Source organism: Aphelocoma coerulescens, chromosome 2, assembly GCF_041296385.1.
Source record: "Aphelocoma coerulescens isolate FSJ_1873_10779 chromosome 2, UR_Acoe_1.0, whole genome shotgun sequence".
Classification (NCBI taxonomy): domain Eukaryota; kingdom Metazoa; phylum Chordata; class Aves; order Passeriformes; family Corvidae; genus Aphelocoma; species Aphelocoma coerulescens.
In genome coordinates, this window is record NC_091015.1 from 4,215,120 (window position 1) to 4,231,444 (window position 16,325).

At 42.3% G+C, this 16,325-nt stretch overlaps 1 protein-coding gene across 8 annotated transcripts in view; it reads left to right on the forward strand.

Annotated features, from left to right (window-relative positions):
- The window catches only part of CTDSPL (CTD small phosphatase like), an 80,805-nt gene that overhangs the window by 24,585 nt on the left and 39,895 nt on the right, over positions 1–16,325 (forward strand). Inside the window, exon 1 of one of the 8 annotated variants that reach the window (XM_069006309.1) lies at positions 4,276–4,667. The exons of the other annotated variants lie outside the window; for them this stretch is intronic. Coding sequence (XP_068862410.1) covers positions 4,640–4,667 — 28 coding nt within the window. The 5' untranslated portion in view covers positions 4,276–4,639. Of the gene's footprint in view, positions 1–4,275; positions 4,668–16,325 lie in introns of those variants that run through there. 8 annotated transcript variants of the gene reach the window in all.

Genomic DNA, 16,325 nt, shown 5'->3' on the forward strand with positions numbered 1-16,325 from the left:
ATGCACCTGGCAGTGGCTGTGGGGAAGGCAAAGTATTGGGAAAGTATTGTAGGAATGAAAGGAAGACAAAGGATTTGGTTTGGTGCTCAGGAAAGCAGGAAAGGGAAGTCACCAAGTTCTGAAACTGAAATATTGTATTAAATTGGGGGGAGGGAAGCTGGTATCAGTCTTTGGCTAAGACTTTAATTGGGAGCAGATGGTAAATTAAATCACTGGATGCCTAGTGGCTGGTGTGAAACTGTACAACTTCAGAACTGTGAGCTGTTACCTTTGACACCTTGGGAAGAGTAAATAAGCTTCTAAAAAAAACCCATAAGAACTAAAATAGTGCTTAGGCTGCCTTATTCATAATTTCCAATTTCAGTTTTCAGAAAGGAACACAGAAACTTGAGAAATACTGCAAGAAGCCAAGAAAGCCAATCATACCCAGCAGATTTTTCTTTTCAAAAATAAACCGTGTCACAGGGACTGAACTTATTTCTGTAACTTGGTAACATGGGGAGGGAAAACGAGTAGATTGCCACGAGCTGAAAAGAAGCTTTTTAAGAACAAACTAGAAAAATGCTGGTCTGCATATAAGCTGCTGTGAAATGGATGCAGAAATCTTTGCTGATACATCAGTAGTCCAGGGCTTTCAGAGGGATGTGGCAGGTGGAACAGTGTGGTGGAGTGTCCAGGTCTGGCACTGGTCAGTCACTGATGACCTGGGCGATGCAGTGGAGGAGACTCTGAATCTGCAGGTCCTGAAACAGGAGCCATGCTGGGTGTTTCCACTAAAAATAGAAAGGGACTGGATGAGCCAAACATAAATCCTGTGTTTTTCATATTACTTAATCAGACTATTTCCAGTTTTTGTGGCATAAATCAGTGCAAAACCAGAAGACGACTGACTGGTAGTGTTGCTAGACCTTAGAAAATCCTGAGGTATTTGTAGTAGTCAGATCTGACATGTAGCAGTAAGAAAAAAGAGAGATATATGTCTGTTTACACATTCCAACGTGACAGCTGATTTGTAGGAATGGTGAAGTTGTCCTGCTGTACCCTGTTTTGGAAAGACTTCTCTGAGCTGCTGTGTAAGGCTTTGTCCTCTGGATTTGCTGTTGAGAGCTTTCCAAGGAGATGGGAGAAAGCAGAGTAGAAAAGCTGACCTGCAATAAAAGGCTGAACAAATTGAGAATTTCTTCTTTTTATCCTGGGGACGGGTATCCTGATTTTTATTTATTTATTTATCTGCCCCTGGTTTCTGTGACTGATGTGTTCACAGCATTTCAGCAGTGGGTTTGCCAACAGAAATCACAGTGGTGCTGATACTGGAATAGAGGTTTTCATAGAGAAAAGATGTATTGGTGTGGTTAGCTCTACACATAGTTAATCCAGGTACAGTCACTTCTGTTCCTTTCTTCCCACCTCTTGTTGCTATTCCATTATTAACCATGACATCTGTAGCTGAACACAAAGAGTGAGGGCTTAAAAGCATCAGGTTCATACCTACCACTGGAAGCACCTTGAATCAGCAGTTCAGACAACCTGAAGTAAATCACTTCAGCTGTGCTTTAAGCAGGGCCCCTTCTTCCCTCTCTTTTCAGAGAGCACCTTTTCTCTTAGTCATATTAAATGCTTTTTGCAGAATATCTCAATTTTAGGGAGGGTGCTTTAAGGCCCCCCTTGATTTGTGGTGCCCTTTGCACATCCCCTGGTATTTCCATGAGTAGCTGCTGTTCCTCAGCCAAGCACAGGCATTAGGAGAAGCATCAGCTCCTTTGGATGAGGCTCTTGATACAACAGTAAGCAGCAGTTTGCTGCTGTACATCTTAAATGTTGTAAAATTATTCAGTGTAAATCCTGTAAAAGTTGTGGTGGAGTTGGCTGCTGATCCCAGTCAGTTAAAGGAACGGTGAGTCTGGGATCCAGGCAGTCCTGCCCCTCCAAAGTGCCATGGATGCATTTAAGCAAATTGCAGATGTCTTTATGTGTGGTGTAGGAGTTTTACTCACAGTCAGTTAACTGAGGAAGCGCCAGAATAATTGGAAAGGATGACAGGAAGGGTTTTTTACTCTATTTTAGGCCATGAGGTTCAGGAAGAAGGAATTGAGGAAGCTGCTGGGAGGGGACACATACACAAATAAAATTACAAAACACTGTGTTTCAATATATGATGCTTGGTTAGTTGGGTTTTTTCCCCTGGAACGTACTGGGGTGAGCCTGGCAATGTTGCAATGGCCAAGAGACAGGAAAAGAACGTTCACCCTTTTGGGTTGAGACGGAAACAAACTGTTCTGAGGATGGAGGGGGCTGATGGTGGAGTCTAGAGGCTGGCATGGAGCGAGCAGGCAGAGAAACTCAACAGCTTTCAGAGAAAAAGGAGATGAATTAGAGTTGTAGATGATTCCTTCCTTGTTTTCCTTCCTTGATCTGATGCTCTGGGTTCCCAGGCTGCTGTGGCCAAGCTCAATCTTCTTTTAACCACATCTTCCCCATCTTCCTCCCCATCTCCCACAAATGCTGTTGCTGCTGCTTCCCCAGCCCCACAGGAGTGAAAGTGCCTGATGTGTAACACTGAAACCTGTGACTAAAGATCTCTGGACATTCCAGATTTTCTGGCCATAGTGGTGTTGCAAAGTTTGTTTGTACCTTTTAGATTTGGATTATCTGCTCTCTGTCTTTATGAATAACGTTCAGTGTGTTTGTTCAGCTGCAGGAATTTGTTAATCTTCCCTTCAGTTTGCTCCCAGAAAAAAAAAAAAAGGAAAAAAAAGATAAATAATCTCACCCTGGAGAAGTTTAGCAAAGATTGGATTGTGAGAGCTTTCCGTGCCTTTTTTTTTTCTTTTTTTTTTTTCTTTTCTGGGAGAGTACATTTGTAGTGGTAGCTGGAAGAGCAGAGAACTGAATGTGCAGGATTAAGCTTGAGGCCCCAGCTTCCTGTATAAGGGGAGAGGAGCTCACGAAGCCGAGGCAGCAGCCAAAAGGAAAAGGGTAATGGACAAACATAGGCTGTGTGGATCAGGGCGCTGCCTCCCAGCTGCTCCTGGGGGGACTTCCTTCTCTGGGACACAAGGGATGTTGGGGACAGTCACTGTCAGTGCAGAGCTGAGCACAGGAGCTGGCTGAGGGAGCTCCTCCTGGGTTTAGCAGCTCAGAAGGCAATAGGGGGTTATTTCTGAGAGGGTTTAGGTACAAGAGCTCATGGATTTTGTATTGAAGACTACAGCAGAGAGGTAGGAAAATAGAAGTTCCTGGGAAAAAAATACCACCAGGAATTCACTGGTCTTTAGTGGAAGAGCCACAGGTTTGTAGGAGCTTTTTCATGGACGCTGCAAAGCCAAGCAACTTCAGTGCTGATTCCAAACCTTGCTGGGACATCACTTCCCTTTGAAAGCTGGGTTAGAAATGTGTTTATGACAGGGTTTACAGCTCGCTTCCACAATCTGTGATCTGGGAACAGATCAACAAACTGTGTTTGTAGATAGTTCTCTGCAGACCAGGCACAGGAGAGTCTCTGATTCCCGTGTCTTGCACCTTAAATCTGCTTTTCTTTGGGAAATGTGAAGAGCTTCCTAGAAGTCCAACCCAGAGTGAAATCTTTGAATGCCAATCGTTTAATGATAATTTTTAAAATTATAATAAATTAAGTAAAGAAGAAAACTCTTGTTTCCTACTGCTTTGCTGTAATAATGAGCAGAGTACCCCAACTCATGTGGAACATGGTACCTTAAAGAGAAATTAGAAGCTATTTTGAAGGAGTGATTGGGGTGATGGCTGAAACCTGTAGTTGCAGCCATACATTCGAGTCCCCAACATTTCCTCCAGTCACCTTAATAAAAATAACTCTTTTGCCATTTTTCCTGTCCCATGTGGATCTTCCTTCCACCAGGCAATGCATGGAAATCTTAGAATCATTTAGGCTGGAAAAAACGTTTAAGACCATTGAATCCAGCTATTAGTCCCTCTCTGTGCTGGGGCTGCACCAGGGATCCAGCCCTGAGCAGTGAAGGCAAAGTCTGTGCTGGTTATATTTGTCCTTTATGCTGCAGATCATAGCATGTGTGCTCCTTTCTCAGAGGACACCTTGTCCAGTTCCTCAAAGAGTCATGAACTTGCTGCTGGCTTCCTGGAGAAGACGCTTGAAGCCTCCAGGGAGCTGAGCCCCAGCGGTGCCGCCTCCCAACGCGCCAGACGCAAACACTTAAAAATACTTCTCCCATAGCAGCACAATTGGACTCTTGCTGTCTGATTCCTGAAACATCTGGGTTTGTGCTCCACAGTTTGTTTATTTTTGTACAAGCCTGAGAAGGGATCAGGAGCCTGAGGCCGTGGCAGAGCCCTCAGCCTGCGGAGTCAAGGCTTGAACAAGTGGCACGGGATTGATGCGGCTGCTGTTCTTAGAAGGACTCTCCTCTTCCTAGAAGTTTTCATCCTTACACCAGGCACTTATTTCCCTCCCTCTCCTCCCTTGCATCATTTTTGCAGCTGTTTTTTCTTGTGGGTTTGGGTTTTATTTACATCTGCTGTTAGTAACGTGGACTGTATATGCGTCCTTGAAATCAGGATTCTCCTCCGTTTACAAAAACCTGGGTTTTGTGAATGGCTGAAAAAAATCTGTTCCACTTCAGATTACAACACTGAGTTATGGAACAAAATGTCTTACACTCCTTATTGTGGATACGGTAAGGGATTATCTTTTTTTTAATGACAGTTACAAAGCTTTACAGAATTGTTTCAGAATTGGTCTGATAAATGGTGAAATATTTTGTTGTGGCTTAATTACAGAGAACAGGAGCTTATGGTTTACCCTTATTTAAACATGCACATGAATCTTTTCGAAGTAATAGGGCAAATATAGTACTGTTTCTGGAGGCTTAAAAAGAAGATTTGTGCGCTAATATTAAATTTTTAATGTATTATTCATGAGGAAAGCCAAGCTGAAAGCTTTTTTTTCCTCCCCTCAGTGGAAATGAGCTTGAAGAATACATTATCTGTATAGAAAAAAAAATGTAAAGGATTCTTGCTAATAGCAATGTGGTGCATGCAAGTACTGTTGGAATTTCCTCAGGGAAAACAGAATTTGGTTGAAAATAAGCTGATACAATCATTGAATAATTCATACAACATTACTGGAGTTCAATTCCTAAAATAAGTTAGGGTAATTCCAGTTAGAATGTGCTTTTTAGAATGATGGAGTGATTGTTTATTGAAGTTGCTTTGAACTCCATGTCTAAGAATTATTGCCTCTGATTTGGTTACAGGGCTGGGCTGTGTATTTTTGTTACTTGTGCCACTTTCAAGCTGTCTTTTGCAGATGTGTGCATGTGCACACCATGTATTCCTGGAGATCTCTATGTACTTTTGGGTTGTTAAGGCAGGAAGAATGTGTGTGAGCTTTGGAATTTGGAGAAACTATATAGTATTATGTAATACAATGCGTCTTTTCAATACGGAATATTTTATACCTTGTGCAGACTGATGTTTGTAATTATATTTCCTGCTGTGGTATAACTATAAACAAGATGTATAAGCCAAGTGACATCATTTTTAGTGTTTTTTCCTTTGTACTTTCTCATTCCTAGATCATGCTTGGTTTAGTTGCCTGAGATGACTCCAGGAAAAAAAAAAACAAACAAGTTGCATGTTTAAGCAGCTCCAGAGATACATTTTTCCATTGCCTTACTGCAGTCTTACAGAACAATTAGTTTATGAATAAGAAAAGTATCAGTAATTACTAATATACAAACACCACACTTATATCTTATGGAAGGCATAACTTAAGTTGTTACTCAGATGCTAAGACCTCATCTAGCAGGATTTCCTAGGTATGGTTAATATCATTTCTAGACATTGGATAAAGCAGGAATATTTGCTCCTGTGATAAGGGAATAAAGTTAGGATGCTAAGTGCTCCTCTAGAACCTACTATTAAATTATATGAGCACCTCTCAATTTTTAATACATATTCAGCCCCAAGGTCCTACTGAAAGGCTGTGTGTGTGCCTTACCAAAGAATAAAACTGAAGCAGAAAATGTTCAGCAGCTGGTTTTTACACAGGGTTTAAAAAATTATTCTTATGGACAAGGAACTGTTGCACAAAAACTTTGAAGCTGCTTGTCCAAAAAAATGGAAATTTGGAGCGGGGCAGAAAAGTGGATCGGGTTCTCCTTAGACTTGAACTGGTTTTCATGGGTGGGGCTGACCTTTTTCCCTGTGCTTTGCAGGACGTACATCCTATTAAGAAGTACAATGCAGTGTTGTCTTTTGTCACTTGATCCAGAGTTTGGGAAACCTCAATTCCACGTCCCCAGCTGTCATTTGGAACAGTTAATACCTTCTGGCATTACTTGGTACTTTTGTATTGTCTTTCTATTTGATGAGAATGTCCAAAACTTGGGGTTGCAAGAGAAAATACCTATTTGACATATACTTTGGAGCCACATTCCTTAGTATTTGCTGTGAAACTTCCAGTGGCATAAATCACAAACTGATAGAGGAGTTGGTACCATAAACAGAAGAACAAGAGGAATGTCTCAGATTTGTAGAACTTGCTATAAATGTTATATTTAATGTTTTCCATAAATACGATAACCTTTGGGATTGAAGAGAAGACCTAAGGTAGTGGTGGGAAGCCTAAAACCCGTGGCCAGAGAGCAGGTACAAACATCCCAGGAGTGTTGTAATCACCTTGTGGTGTTATCAGGTGGTGGTGGAAGCGTGTTTTGACATGTGGCTTGTCACAGTTATTTGGAAATTGTGCTCATCCTTCATTAAAGGAAGGGCTGAAACAGCCTCTTCAATGCTTGGGCTCAGCTGTACGACTGCACCAGCTGATTAAATAAGGCCTTTGAACAATTGAATTTCCTAAAATGAGAGAGGAAAAAACCCAAAGTTTTGTGGATAATGTGTTTGCTGAAGTGCTCAGTGGCCAGGGCATCCTCTGCCTGAGAAAACTTTCCACTTTCACCTCTGGGCGAAAGGAGGAAGGAAGAGTGTTTAAAAAAAAACTGCTGTGAAAGCCCATCCAGAAGCTTTGCCCTGTTTGTGTAAGCTCTTCCCCTTGGGAATTGTGTTGGGTCTTTCAGTGGTCTTTCAGCTGGTACACAAAATACTTGGCGCAAATAACCTTCCCTTAAATGTTCTGCCCTCAGAACTTTCTGTATGGTGGCATTTTCCTTGCAGCACCTCATGGAGACCTCACAGGGTTCCCCAGGAATCCTGGAAGCTGGGGTACACCTGAGGGGGGCAGGAGACTGTGTTTGGTGTCCAGAGTTCCCAGTTCAGCCTTGCTGAGGAACATCATGTTAAGCCCTAGTGCCGTGTTTGCTTTTGTTATGAACAACATTTTCCATTTGTGTTTTGGTTATGCAGATCAGTGGTGTGGAGTGGTCAGGAAATAGTAGCATTGGGCACAGAAGCAGAAGGATTAAATGAAGGGGTTATTTTGCAGCATTTTTGGGATAAGCAAGTTTTGTTGGACTGTTCCTGGTCTTGGCCAATTCCAGTGACTTACAGGAAGGACCGAAGCAGTGGTGTGGGGGATGGTGATCTTTCCCTTAACTGTAAATGTTTGCAATATAAACAGCTGAGCTGTTCATCAGGGGTTCCCAGGGGAGAGAAGAAAAACAATATTGGCATATTTAGGGTGGGTTCTAGTGTAGACAAATCAGATGCATTGTGCCCTACAAGTGCTTATCAGCTTGGCTTTGTGAGCTCTGCTGTGGTCAGCTGGGCTGGTGGCCAAGCTGCCAGGACATTCTGTGAGGAGAATACAGAAACTACTTGAGAGCTATAATGATGTAGTTAAAACAAGAAAATAAAGCCATTTCTTTAAAATGTCGAGACTCATTGCTACTCCGAGACTTCCCCCCACCAGCTGGCCAGGTCTTGGCAGGAGTTTTTTGGCAGTGAGTGTCTCAAACACACTGGACCTTACTTTGTTTATTTTGTAGGGTGGAATTCCTTGTGTGTGTGGGGACCTGTGGGAGGGGACTCAGACCTTGATTTCTGCTCACCTGTCACTGGTGTACAGTTCTTCAGCAGAAAGAATGTCTCTGCTGCATTGGAAGAGTTACATCCAGATTTGTACTCTTGATATTTGTTGAATTTCGGTCTGGGAAAATCCTGTTGGGTCATGGATTTCACAGAATCCCAGAATGGTTTGGGCTAGAAGGGATGTTAAAGATCATCCAGTTCTACCTCCCATGCCATGGACTGGGGCACCTTCCACTAGTTCAGGTTGCTCCAAGCCCCATCCAACACTTGCAGGGCCTTGGACACTTGCAGGGCCTTGGACACTTGCAGGGCCTTGGACACTTCCAGGGAGGAGGCATTCACTGCTTCCTTGGGCAACCTGTGCCAGTGTCTCCCTTGTCTCTTTTTCTGTCACCAGGAGAAATAAGATCTAAGACAGGCCCTAATGAAGCCAATAATGCAGCTATTTGTCCTCGTTTTGGTTATGTAGGAGCGGGAGAGGTGCCAGATATTTATCTTGCTTTGCAGCAGGCGTGCCAGCGCATACAGAGCTTTCCTGCTGCAGCTCTGTAGAGCTTTGGGAGATCAATTCAAATGCAGAGTCTGTTTAGATTTGAGTAATTCATTGAATGTGCTGGGGCTGGGCAGAAGGAGCCAAGTGGGCTCTGCCCAAACTGATAGCACTCAGCCAGCAGCCAGAAAAAAGCCTTTCAGATTGCTCGTGCTGTGGTATGGTACAGAACATAATATCATTATTTGTGCCAAAAGGGATTTTTAAAGCTGTCAGGATAAACAACACAGCCAGCTGTGCAGGTGTGACCGTCGTAGGCGCTGCTTTTCTCAGTGCAGGTTTGCTGTGCACAGCTGGGGGGGTCCTGGAGGCGCACAGAGGGTTTTCAGTTAGAAATTGTTGGTTTTGTGCCCCTCTTCCCCTCAGTGTGAGTTAAAACCCACATGGCAGGGGGTTGTTTGGTGAACAGCTGCGTGTGGGGTCAGTGCAGACACCTGAACTGCAGAGGGGCAGAGGCTGAGGTGGTGAGAGCAGCACAGGGAGCGGGAAGTAGTTGAAGAGGAGCAATGCTGGGTGTGAATGCTGGCTGGGGCTCCCTCAGCTTGGAGCTTGTTATTGCTGAGAGAGGAGAAGGGGCAAAAACTTGGGATGGCTGTCTAAGTGCTTGAGTATATATGTAAGTATGGACCTAATATGATTTAGCATTTACGGGTCCTTGTGCGTGGGGTTTCCCATCTGAGCTAAGTGCAGTAAATGTGCTGGATCCATCGTCTGCTCAGGCAGAGCTCATCTGCTGCTTCTCTGCCCTCAACCAAAGTGGGACCTCTGCTATTAAAAGTGCTGGTGATAAGGCAAGACTTCTACCCTCCCTAAGAGATGAAAAGTGCTCTGCAAGACCTGGCTTCTTTTACAGTCCTGTTGTTGTCAGAGGTAAGATCTCTCACCCCATCCCCAGAAGTGTCCAAGGCCAGGTTGGGGACGGGGCTTGGAGCAGCCTGGAATAGTGGGAGGTGTCCCTGGCCATGGCAGGGAGTGGAATAAGTTGATCTTTAAAGGTCACTTCCAACCCAAACCATTCTAGGCTTCTATGATCTGTGCAATGTAAATGGTGAAAATCTGGCTCTTTTATGCCAAGAAAGAAAAGGATGCAAAGCAGTGGGGATAGTACTGCATCATTATGTACTGAGTACACAGCTCACCCTTGCCTCTGCATCAGTGCTGGAGGAAAACAGCGGGGGTTTTTTTGCCAGATTGGGCAAAGACCAGCTGATCTGAAGTGTTCTGCATAAACAGCCTGGGCAGGAATGTAGGCTAAGAGAGGCTGGGGCTTGGGCAAGATGCAAAATGAGAATAATTTCTCTTTCCTCATGCCTGGGTTCTCTCTTAAAATTAGCACAAAGGCACATGCTGAAGAGTAAGCTAGGGAAGAGTTTCAACTTTGTTAATGGGCTCAGATGCAATTTTTTTTAACCTCTTTTTAGTCTACCTTTGACAAGGTCAGTATGTGGCCTTTGGGGATAGCAGGAGTGGGGTCTGTAGAATGAATCCACATAGTTACAATTACCATCATTTTTGCTCCAGTAAGCAGCAAAAAATTACTGTACTGGTTTTGGTTTTTTTCCCTCTAATATAATTAAGGAAACAGTTTATTTTTAATGTTTCTAAACTTGTAGTCCTGAAGACACTGGTTATTTAATATCCTCAGTTATACAGCACTCAGTTATTCATGCTTTCTCATGACTGTGAAATAGCAAGTGGGCTGCTCTCAGTGTTACAGGATTGTCAGGAGTTGAAGCATGGGCATTCAATCTTGTGCATTCCTTCAGAACAAAGTTTAGGATATTTCAAATAGGTCAGAAGTACTCAACATTGTGGGTATTTGGAGAGGCAATTAAACATGTCTGCAGCTGTTCCAACCTGCAGCTGAATTGTCAGCTTGGTCGAGGCATCCGAGTGCTTGTTTAAGACACCAAAACGCTTTTTAAAAAATCCCCTCCTGTTAATAAGAATAATAAAAAAATCATGTCAACAGGCAATAAACTGTGGCTTTGTTTTAGGAAGGAATTGCTGGAAGTTCATCAAGTTTCACTGCTTTTACTTTTTGTCAAAACTGTAGACACTTTATCGTACAAAGCTTGCAGTTTCCTGTATCTTTTGTTTCATTCTTAATCTAGTTTTAGCTTTCTGATTATCGTATTTCCAGGTGGGAATGTGCGTCTTTTAATGGTCTGGGAATGCTTAATGGATAAAATACTCATGACTCCAAAGTAAAAGGTCAGAAGAGATAGGATTGAATATTTTCCAGCTTATTTCTTGGGATCAGTTGAAAACACAGTTAATATTACAAAAAAAGGAGTTTGAAAAGTGAAGGAGAGATGCAGCACCAGGGCGATGTCAGATATATTAGCAAATTATTAATGAGACTTTGCATGTGCTTCTGTGGGGGTTTTTTCCTTACTTCTTTACTTAGTGTGTAACAATAGATGCTCTGTTACAGCTTCAATTTTTTGTCAGAGATACCTGGCAGAGCTGCTGTTCTGCAGGTGACACTTCAATTGAACTGAAAACCCACAGTGGTTGATACTGTAATTAATTTAGATCTAAAATAGTTACAGAAGATGTGTAGGTTTTACTGAAAACGTAAATTGATCAAAATTCCCTCCAGCTTAACTGGTGAGGGCGGATTCAGCAGATTGAAAAAGAAAGCAGCAAATAAAATTGCATTTTTCTCTCTGTGATAGGCACTTGTATTGCATATCTATAAATATTGTAATTATTTTTAAAAAAGAATTTATGAAGAGTAATCCAAGATTGGGTAAAATCTGCTGCATGAAAGCTAAAGCTGGAGAAGAAATTACCTTGGCAACAGTTTCTCCAAGTGAGATTCTGTCCCAGCAGATTCACTCCAGTGTAACCCAGACCTCTTCTTGAGAAATCCCTGCAACAAATAAGTTTATAATCAAAATCTGATGTTTTTATTTTGCTCCCAGAAGGGCTGGATTCAAGTAACCTGCTAAGTGATACTTGTCGTATGATGCCTGTAAATTGATTTTAAGAGCATTTTTAGTTAGAAACAGCTGTTCCTTTTAGATTCTATTAATGACTGAAGCACAGATAATGCAGTGATTCAGAGAAAGTTTCCTCTTCCAGATGAGTGGGAATTCTCTTTATTTCTTTGTATCTGGGTTTCATAATACAGCGAAATTTGAGGAGGGGCAGGGAGGAATGGAGCAGAACAGCAATCACACCAAATAAATCTACATCTCTGTTAAAGTCAGTTCTTTTTGAAGCTAAGCCACCTCTCTTCTTCTTCCAAAGAAGCAAGGTAAATATTTCATAAATGGTCACACGGTGTTCCCTACTCCATTAAGAATCTCTTCCAGAACTTGCATGATGTAAATGGCTTTGGTTCTGTAGAACGTGTTACCAGAAGCAGCTTGATTTCAGATGTGTATTTTCTCACAGGCTGAATGTTTCATGAGACCTGCACTCAATATCCACAAAATACCAACGGGTTGGTAGAAATAAATGGGGTTTAGAAAAAGAAATCAAAGGAACTGCAGAAAAGGTGTCCCAGTTTGATTTTTTTGCTATTAGGGATGTATCTTTTGGGGAGCAAACTTTGGATGAGTGAATTTCCCTGGCAGGAATTAGACTTGTAGCCTGTCCCAAAAATATCCCCAGGGAGTGAATGAAAAATTCATAAGGCAAAATGGAGAAACAAAACTTTTTCTTTGCAGAGGAGCACCCTTTAACATATTTTTGCAAGATGAATTTGTTAGAGAAGAGCTGTTCCTAGGAAAGAGAGAAGCAAGCTTGCAAAAATAGACTAATGCTTTGGATTTGATGTCTTGCTGAAGTATTTGCTGCAAAAAGTACCCTAGAGAATGTTGCTGTCTCTATGGGAACATCTTTGGGCTATATTTAGGAAAATTAAATTAAGCTTATTCTCCTCAGATGAGCAAGGTTTTGATAAGGCTTTGGTTGGAGGTGTAGTGGTATTTTTGGGGGGAAAAAGTAGAGGAATTTCTTCTCCCTTTGGGTTTGGTGAACCACTTGTCTTACACTTTTCAAGTCAGAAAAAAGAACTAAAGCTGTCACTTACATTTAAGGCAGTCTCTGTGTGGCAGGATGCAGGAAGAAGCTCAGCCTGATTTCACAACCCCAGGCTATGAATTTGGTCATTGAGGGGAAAGAAAACCCTATAAAACCCTTATAAAGATCAGTTTATTAAACTGAACAGATTTGATAAGGAAATGAGCTGATTATAGATACAATGTCCAGCAGTATTCTTTAGGTTTGGATTTCTCCTTGTCTTGAAAAATCAATATTTGGGTAAAAGCTGTGTGGCAGGTGGGTAACTTGGTGTTTTACACACTGTGTGGTGCCTGTGGAGCACAGAAAAAGAGGTTTTTTTACAGCTCTTCAGTAACTTCATACTAATTTAATGGCATAAATTCTTTGGGCAAACACGGTCTGGGGCTACAGAGGCCGTGTGTCCATGCCATGTGCGAGTGTCCATCCATCTGTCCCTTCATACCCTCTGCAATAAGAAAACACTCTCCCAAAGGGCGTTTCTTTAGCTTGTTTATCCCTCTTTCTTGTTCAATCAGCATTGGTTCCAAGACTTCTTTTAGCATTATTATTGCTATTATTATGCCAGCTGTGAGTTAAATTAATGCGTGGGGGTAGCAGTTACTGCCTGGGTTGTGTGACGGCTCCAGGTGCCACCCGTTGCTCGCCTGTTCCTGCTTTTTCCCTGTGTTTGAGCTGCTTGGGATGGAGCAAGTTGTTCTTCCCTGCCTTTCCCACCATGTCCCACGCAAGCAGAACCCGGAGCAGAGCGGATGCTGTACATTTTTCTGCTCTATAAACACGTGCTTGTTTACATTTGCTTCCCTGCCGTTCCGACTCAGATCCTCTCCCGATGCCAGAGGGGATCAGCCCTCACTGACAAACACGGAGATCCAGCCATTTTGACTCCCTGTGCTGCTCCTGTTCCCATTTGTTTGTTTGTCCTCTGTCTTCCTTACCAAGTATTTAACAAATTATGGTTGAATATTTTCCAGAATTTTTTTTCAACGAGGCCAACCTTGGAGTGATTCGAAATTGAGTTAGTCAACGAAGTTGAGATATACAAACATCTGATCTGGTTACTGTGTGTTACTGATGGTGGAAAACAAACTTAAGTGCTGAGTAAAATGGAAATAAAACAATCCCTTTTATTGTAAGCTGCTACTAATATTTGGCAAACCCTTCTCAAGAGAAACCCTCTGCTGTGGGTGCAACAGCTCATGGAACCTCAGCACTGCAGATTTTGCAGCTTTAAACTCCCAGGTCTTTGCTGATCCAGCTTCACCAAACCGTGATGTTGCACCAACATTGCAAATACATCAAATTCTCTTTATCAGCAGAAAAGGCTGGGTTGGATGCACAGGCTACATCTGCTGGTGAACTTTGTGCAGTGTATTTTTTTTTTCTCTCTCTCTTTTACTAGAAGAAAGGTTTGTTTGTTGGCGGCTGCTCGGGGCGGGACAGGAATGTAATGCATGCACAGACTGCGCAGTATTTCCTGTTCAACTGCCGCTCCAAACCTCGGCGCTGGGAAAATATCCAGATCCAGCAGCTCCAGCCTTGCTCAAACAGCAAAGAAATGCTGCAGAGTCCAAAATGCTTTGTTTTTCACAGAAAATGCCATTTTTTAAAGTGAACCGTCAGGGTGTGCCGGTGCTGTGAATGTATCAGTCTGTGGCTGTTGCTCTGTAATATTTATAGATTACTGCTCTGAGACAAAACACTTGAAGCACAAAACACTACGGGGACAGAGAGATGGCTCTATAATGCCACTGTAGAAAGTTCTGTTTATTTTGTATCATAATACATCTCCATAGCATTGCTTGCATACTTCAGTTAGCTTGGTTTACCACCCAGTTACAAACCATGGCAGTCTTGTGGCACTGCAGCTACTTTCTCATTATTTGCTGTATTTTATTTTGCCCTTAAACTGGTTAGAAGCATCTCTTTTGCATTGCATGAGTTTCGCTCCAGGAGTGAAAGATTTCAAGGCAAAAAGCTTGAAGTTGAATCACTTCTGCCAGGTAGCACTGAACTCCAGTGCTGCAAACCTGCCCTTGAGTGTAGTGTCAAAATGAGATGAGGGCGTTATTTCTTTTCATTTTTTGTCCTTTTTTGTTTTTCTTAAATGGTTCTGGTCCTTTGTACCAATGTTTCAGACTATCAGCTGATGGAAGGGTGATTGTGGGGTGTGGCTGCTTACTTATTTACTTATTTTATTTAATCATTTACTTATTTTTTTAAGCAGATGTGTATTTTGAGCATATGTATTCCCAGGCTCATCTGGAACCTATGAAGTGCTATCACTCTTTTTTTAAAAAAAAGCAAAAATATTAGGAAAATATTTGACTGTGAACTGTGTATGTTTGCATGTATGCATTAGAAAATTTGGTATATTCTTGTGGCACCTTTTTTTGTGTGTTCAGTAGTTATTCAGCCCTGTGTGAAAAGGAGGTGAGTGTGCACAGGTAATCCTTGAAGACTGGGTCCATCCTGGATGCTCCAAGGTGAACACAGGCAAGGCTGTCCAGCTGTTTATGTAAATGCCAAAGGTACAGCAGCTCCCTGGCTCATCTTGCTGGGGGAGTTACTGGAGGCGAGCATCTCCTAACTTCTCCTTTGTATTCCCATCCATCTTCTGTCCCAGTGGCTGTTCCAGTGGCAAGCAATACAGGCACAAAAATGAAAGTGCTGCTTGTTAATTAGTTCCTTCCTGGATTACAGGAGCCCTACTTTTCAGTCCTTTGGAGATACAGATCTACATGTGCTGCTTCTCAGAATTGGAAGTGGTCTCGGTGTAGCCCTGTCAGCTTGTCAGGCACTGGAGCAGGGGAGGAGGCGGCCAAAATCTGCGCTGTTTAATTTGAGCTTGAGGGTATTTTGCTCAGAACATGGTTCAGCAGGTTAATTGGGTTCTTAAATCAGTATTTAACTTTTCAGCTTCACTCTGAAATGTGGATGCCCCGGAAGCCGTGGATCTGCCTTCAGTCTTCGGGCTGAGTAAATGCCAGAGTTGGGCTCTGACAGATGCATGTATGTTTACATGATCTTGCCTAGTAGCAGCTCTCCTCACTTGTGGAATACTGCAGAAGATGTTTAAATCATGGCTTATATGAGAAGCTGACACATATATGAAGGTTGTACCATCATATGTACGTGTCCAGCCAAACGGCAGCGCGCAGGCTGAAGTGTAGCAACAGCTTTAAGGGTTTGGAATTTGTCTTGAGATCCATCAGGTTCTTGTCCTTTTCTGAGCCTTTTCATGGCTTCTTATCCCTCCTTGTCATTTAAGAGGCTTTTGTGTGCAGTTGGTGTTTTTAACATTTACTGGCTGCATTTCATGAAGCATCACAGCCCGTACAGAGACAGCAGTGCTGAGTTCTCAGTCATGTCTTTTGAAAGTGACTTCAGAATTTCACCACCTTTGATCCTTAAAATATGAGCATGCAATAACCAAGAGCAGATATTTAATCTACCCAGATTTGAGGCCTGTAATAAATAGTTTATGTAGGGCAAAATAAGGGGGGGTTTTTAGCTTTAAGCTGCTGCAACAGGAACATTTCCAAAACTTTGTTTGGTTAGGTAGAGATCTTTTTACTTTGTACAGCTTTAGCTGAATTGATGGATGAATTAGTATCCATCCTGATGATTTTTGTCCTAGGTACTGTGTGAAATTTTATTTTTGAGGACTTTTGGAGGTACGGAAATGAAACTGTAGTGTTCTGATACCCACTAGAAAACTTGTCTTAGAATGGGGTAAGCTGTTCTTCTGTCATCATTT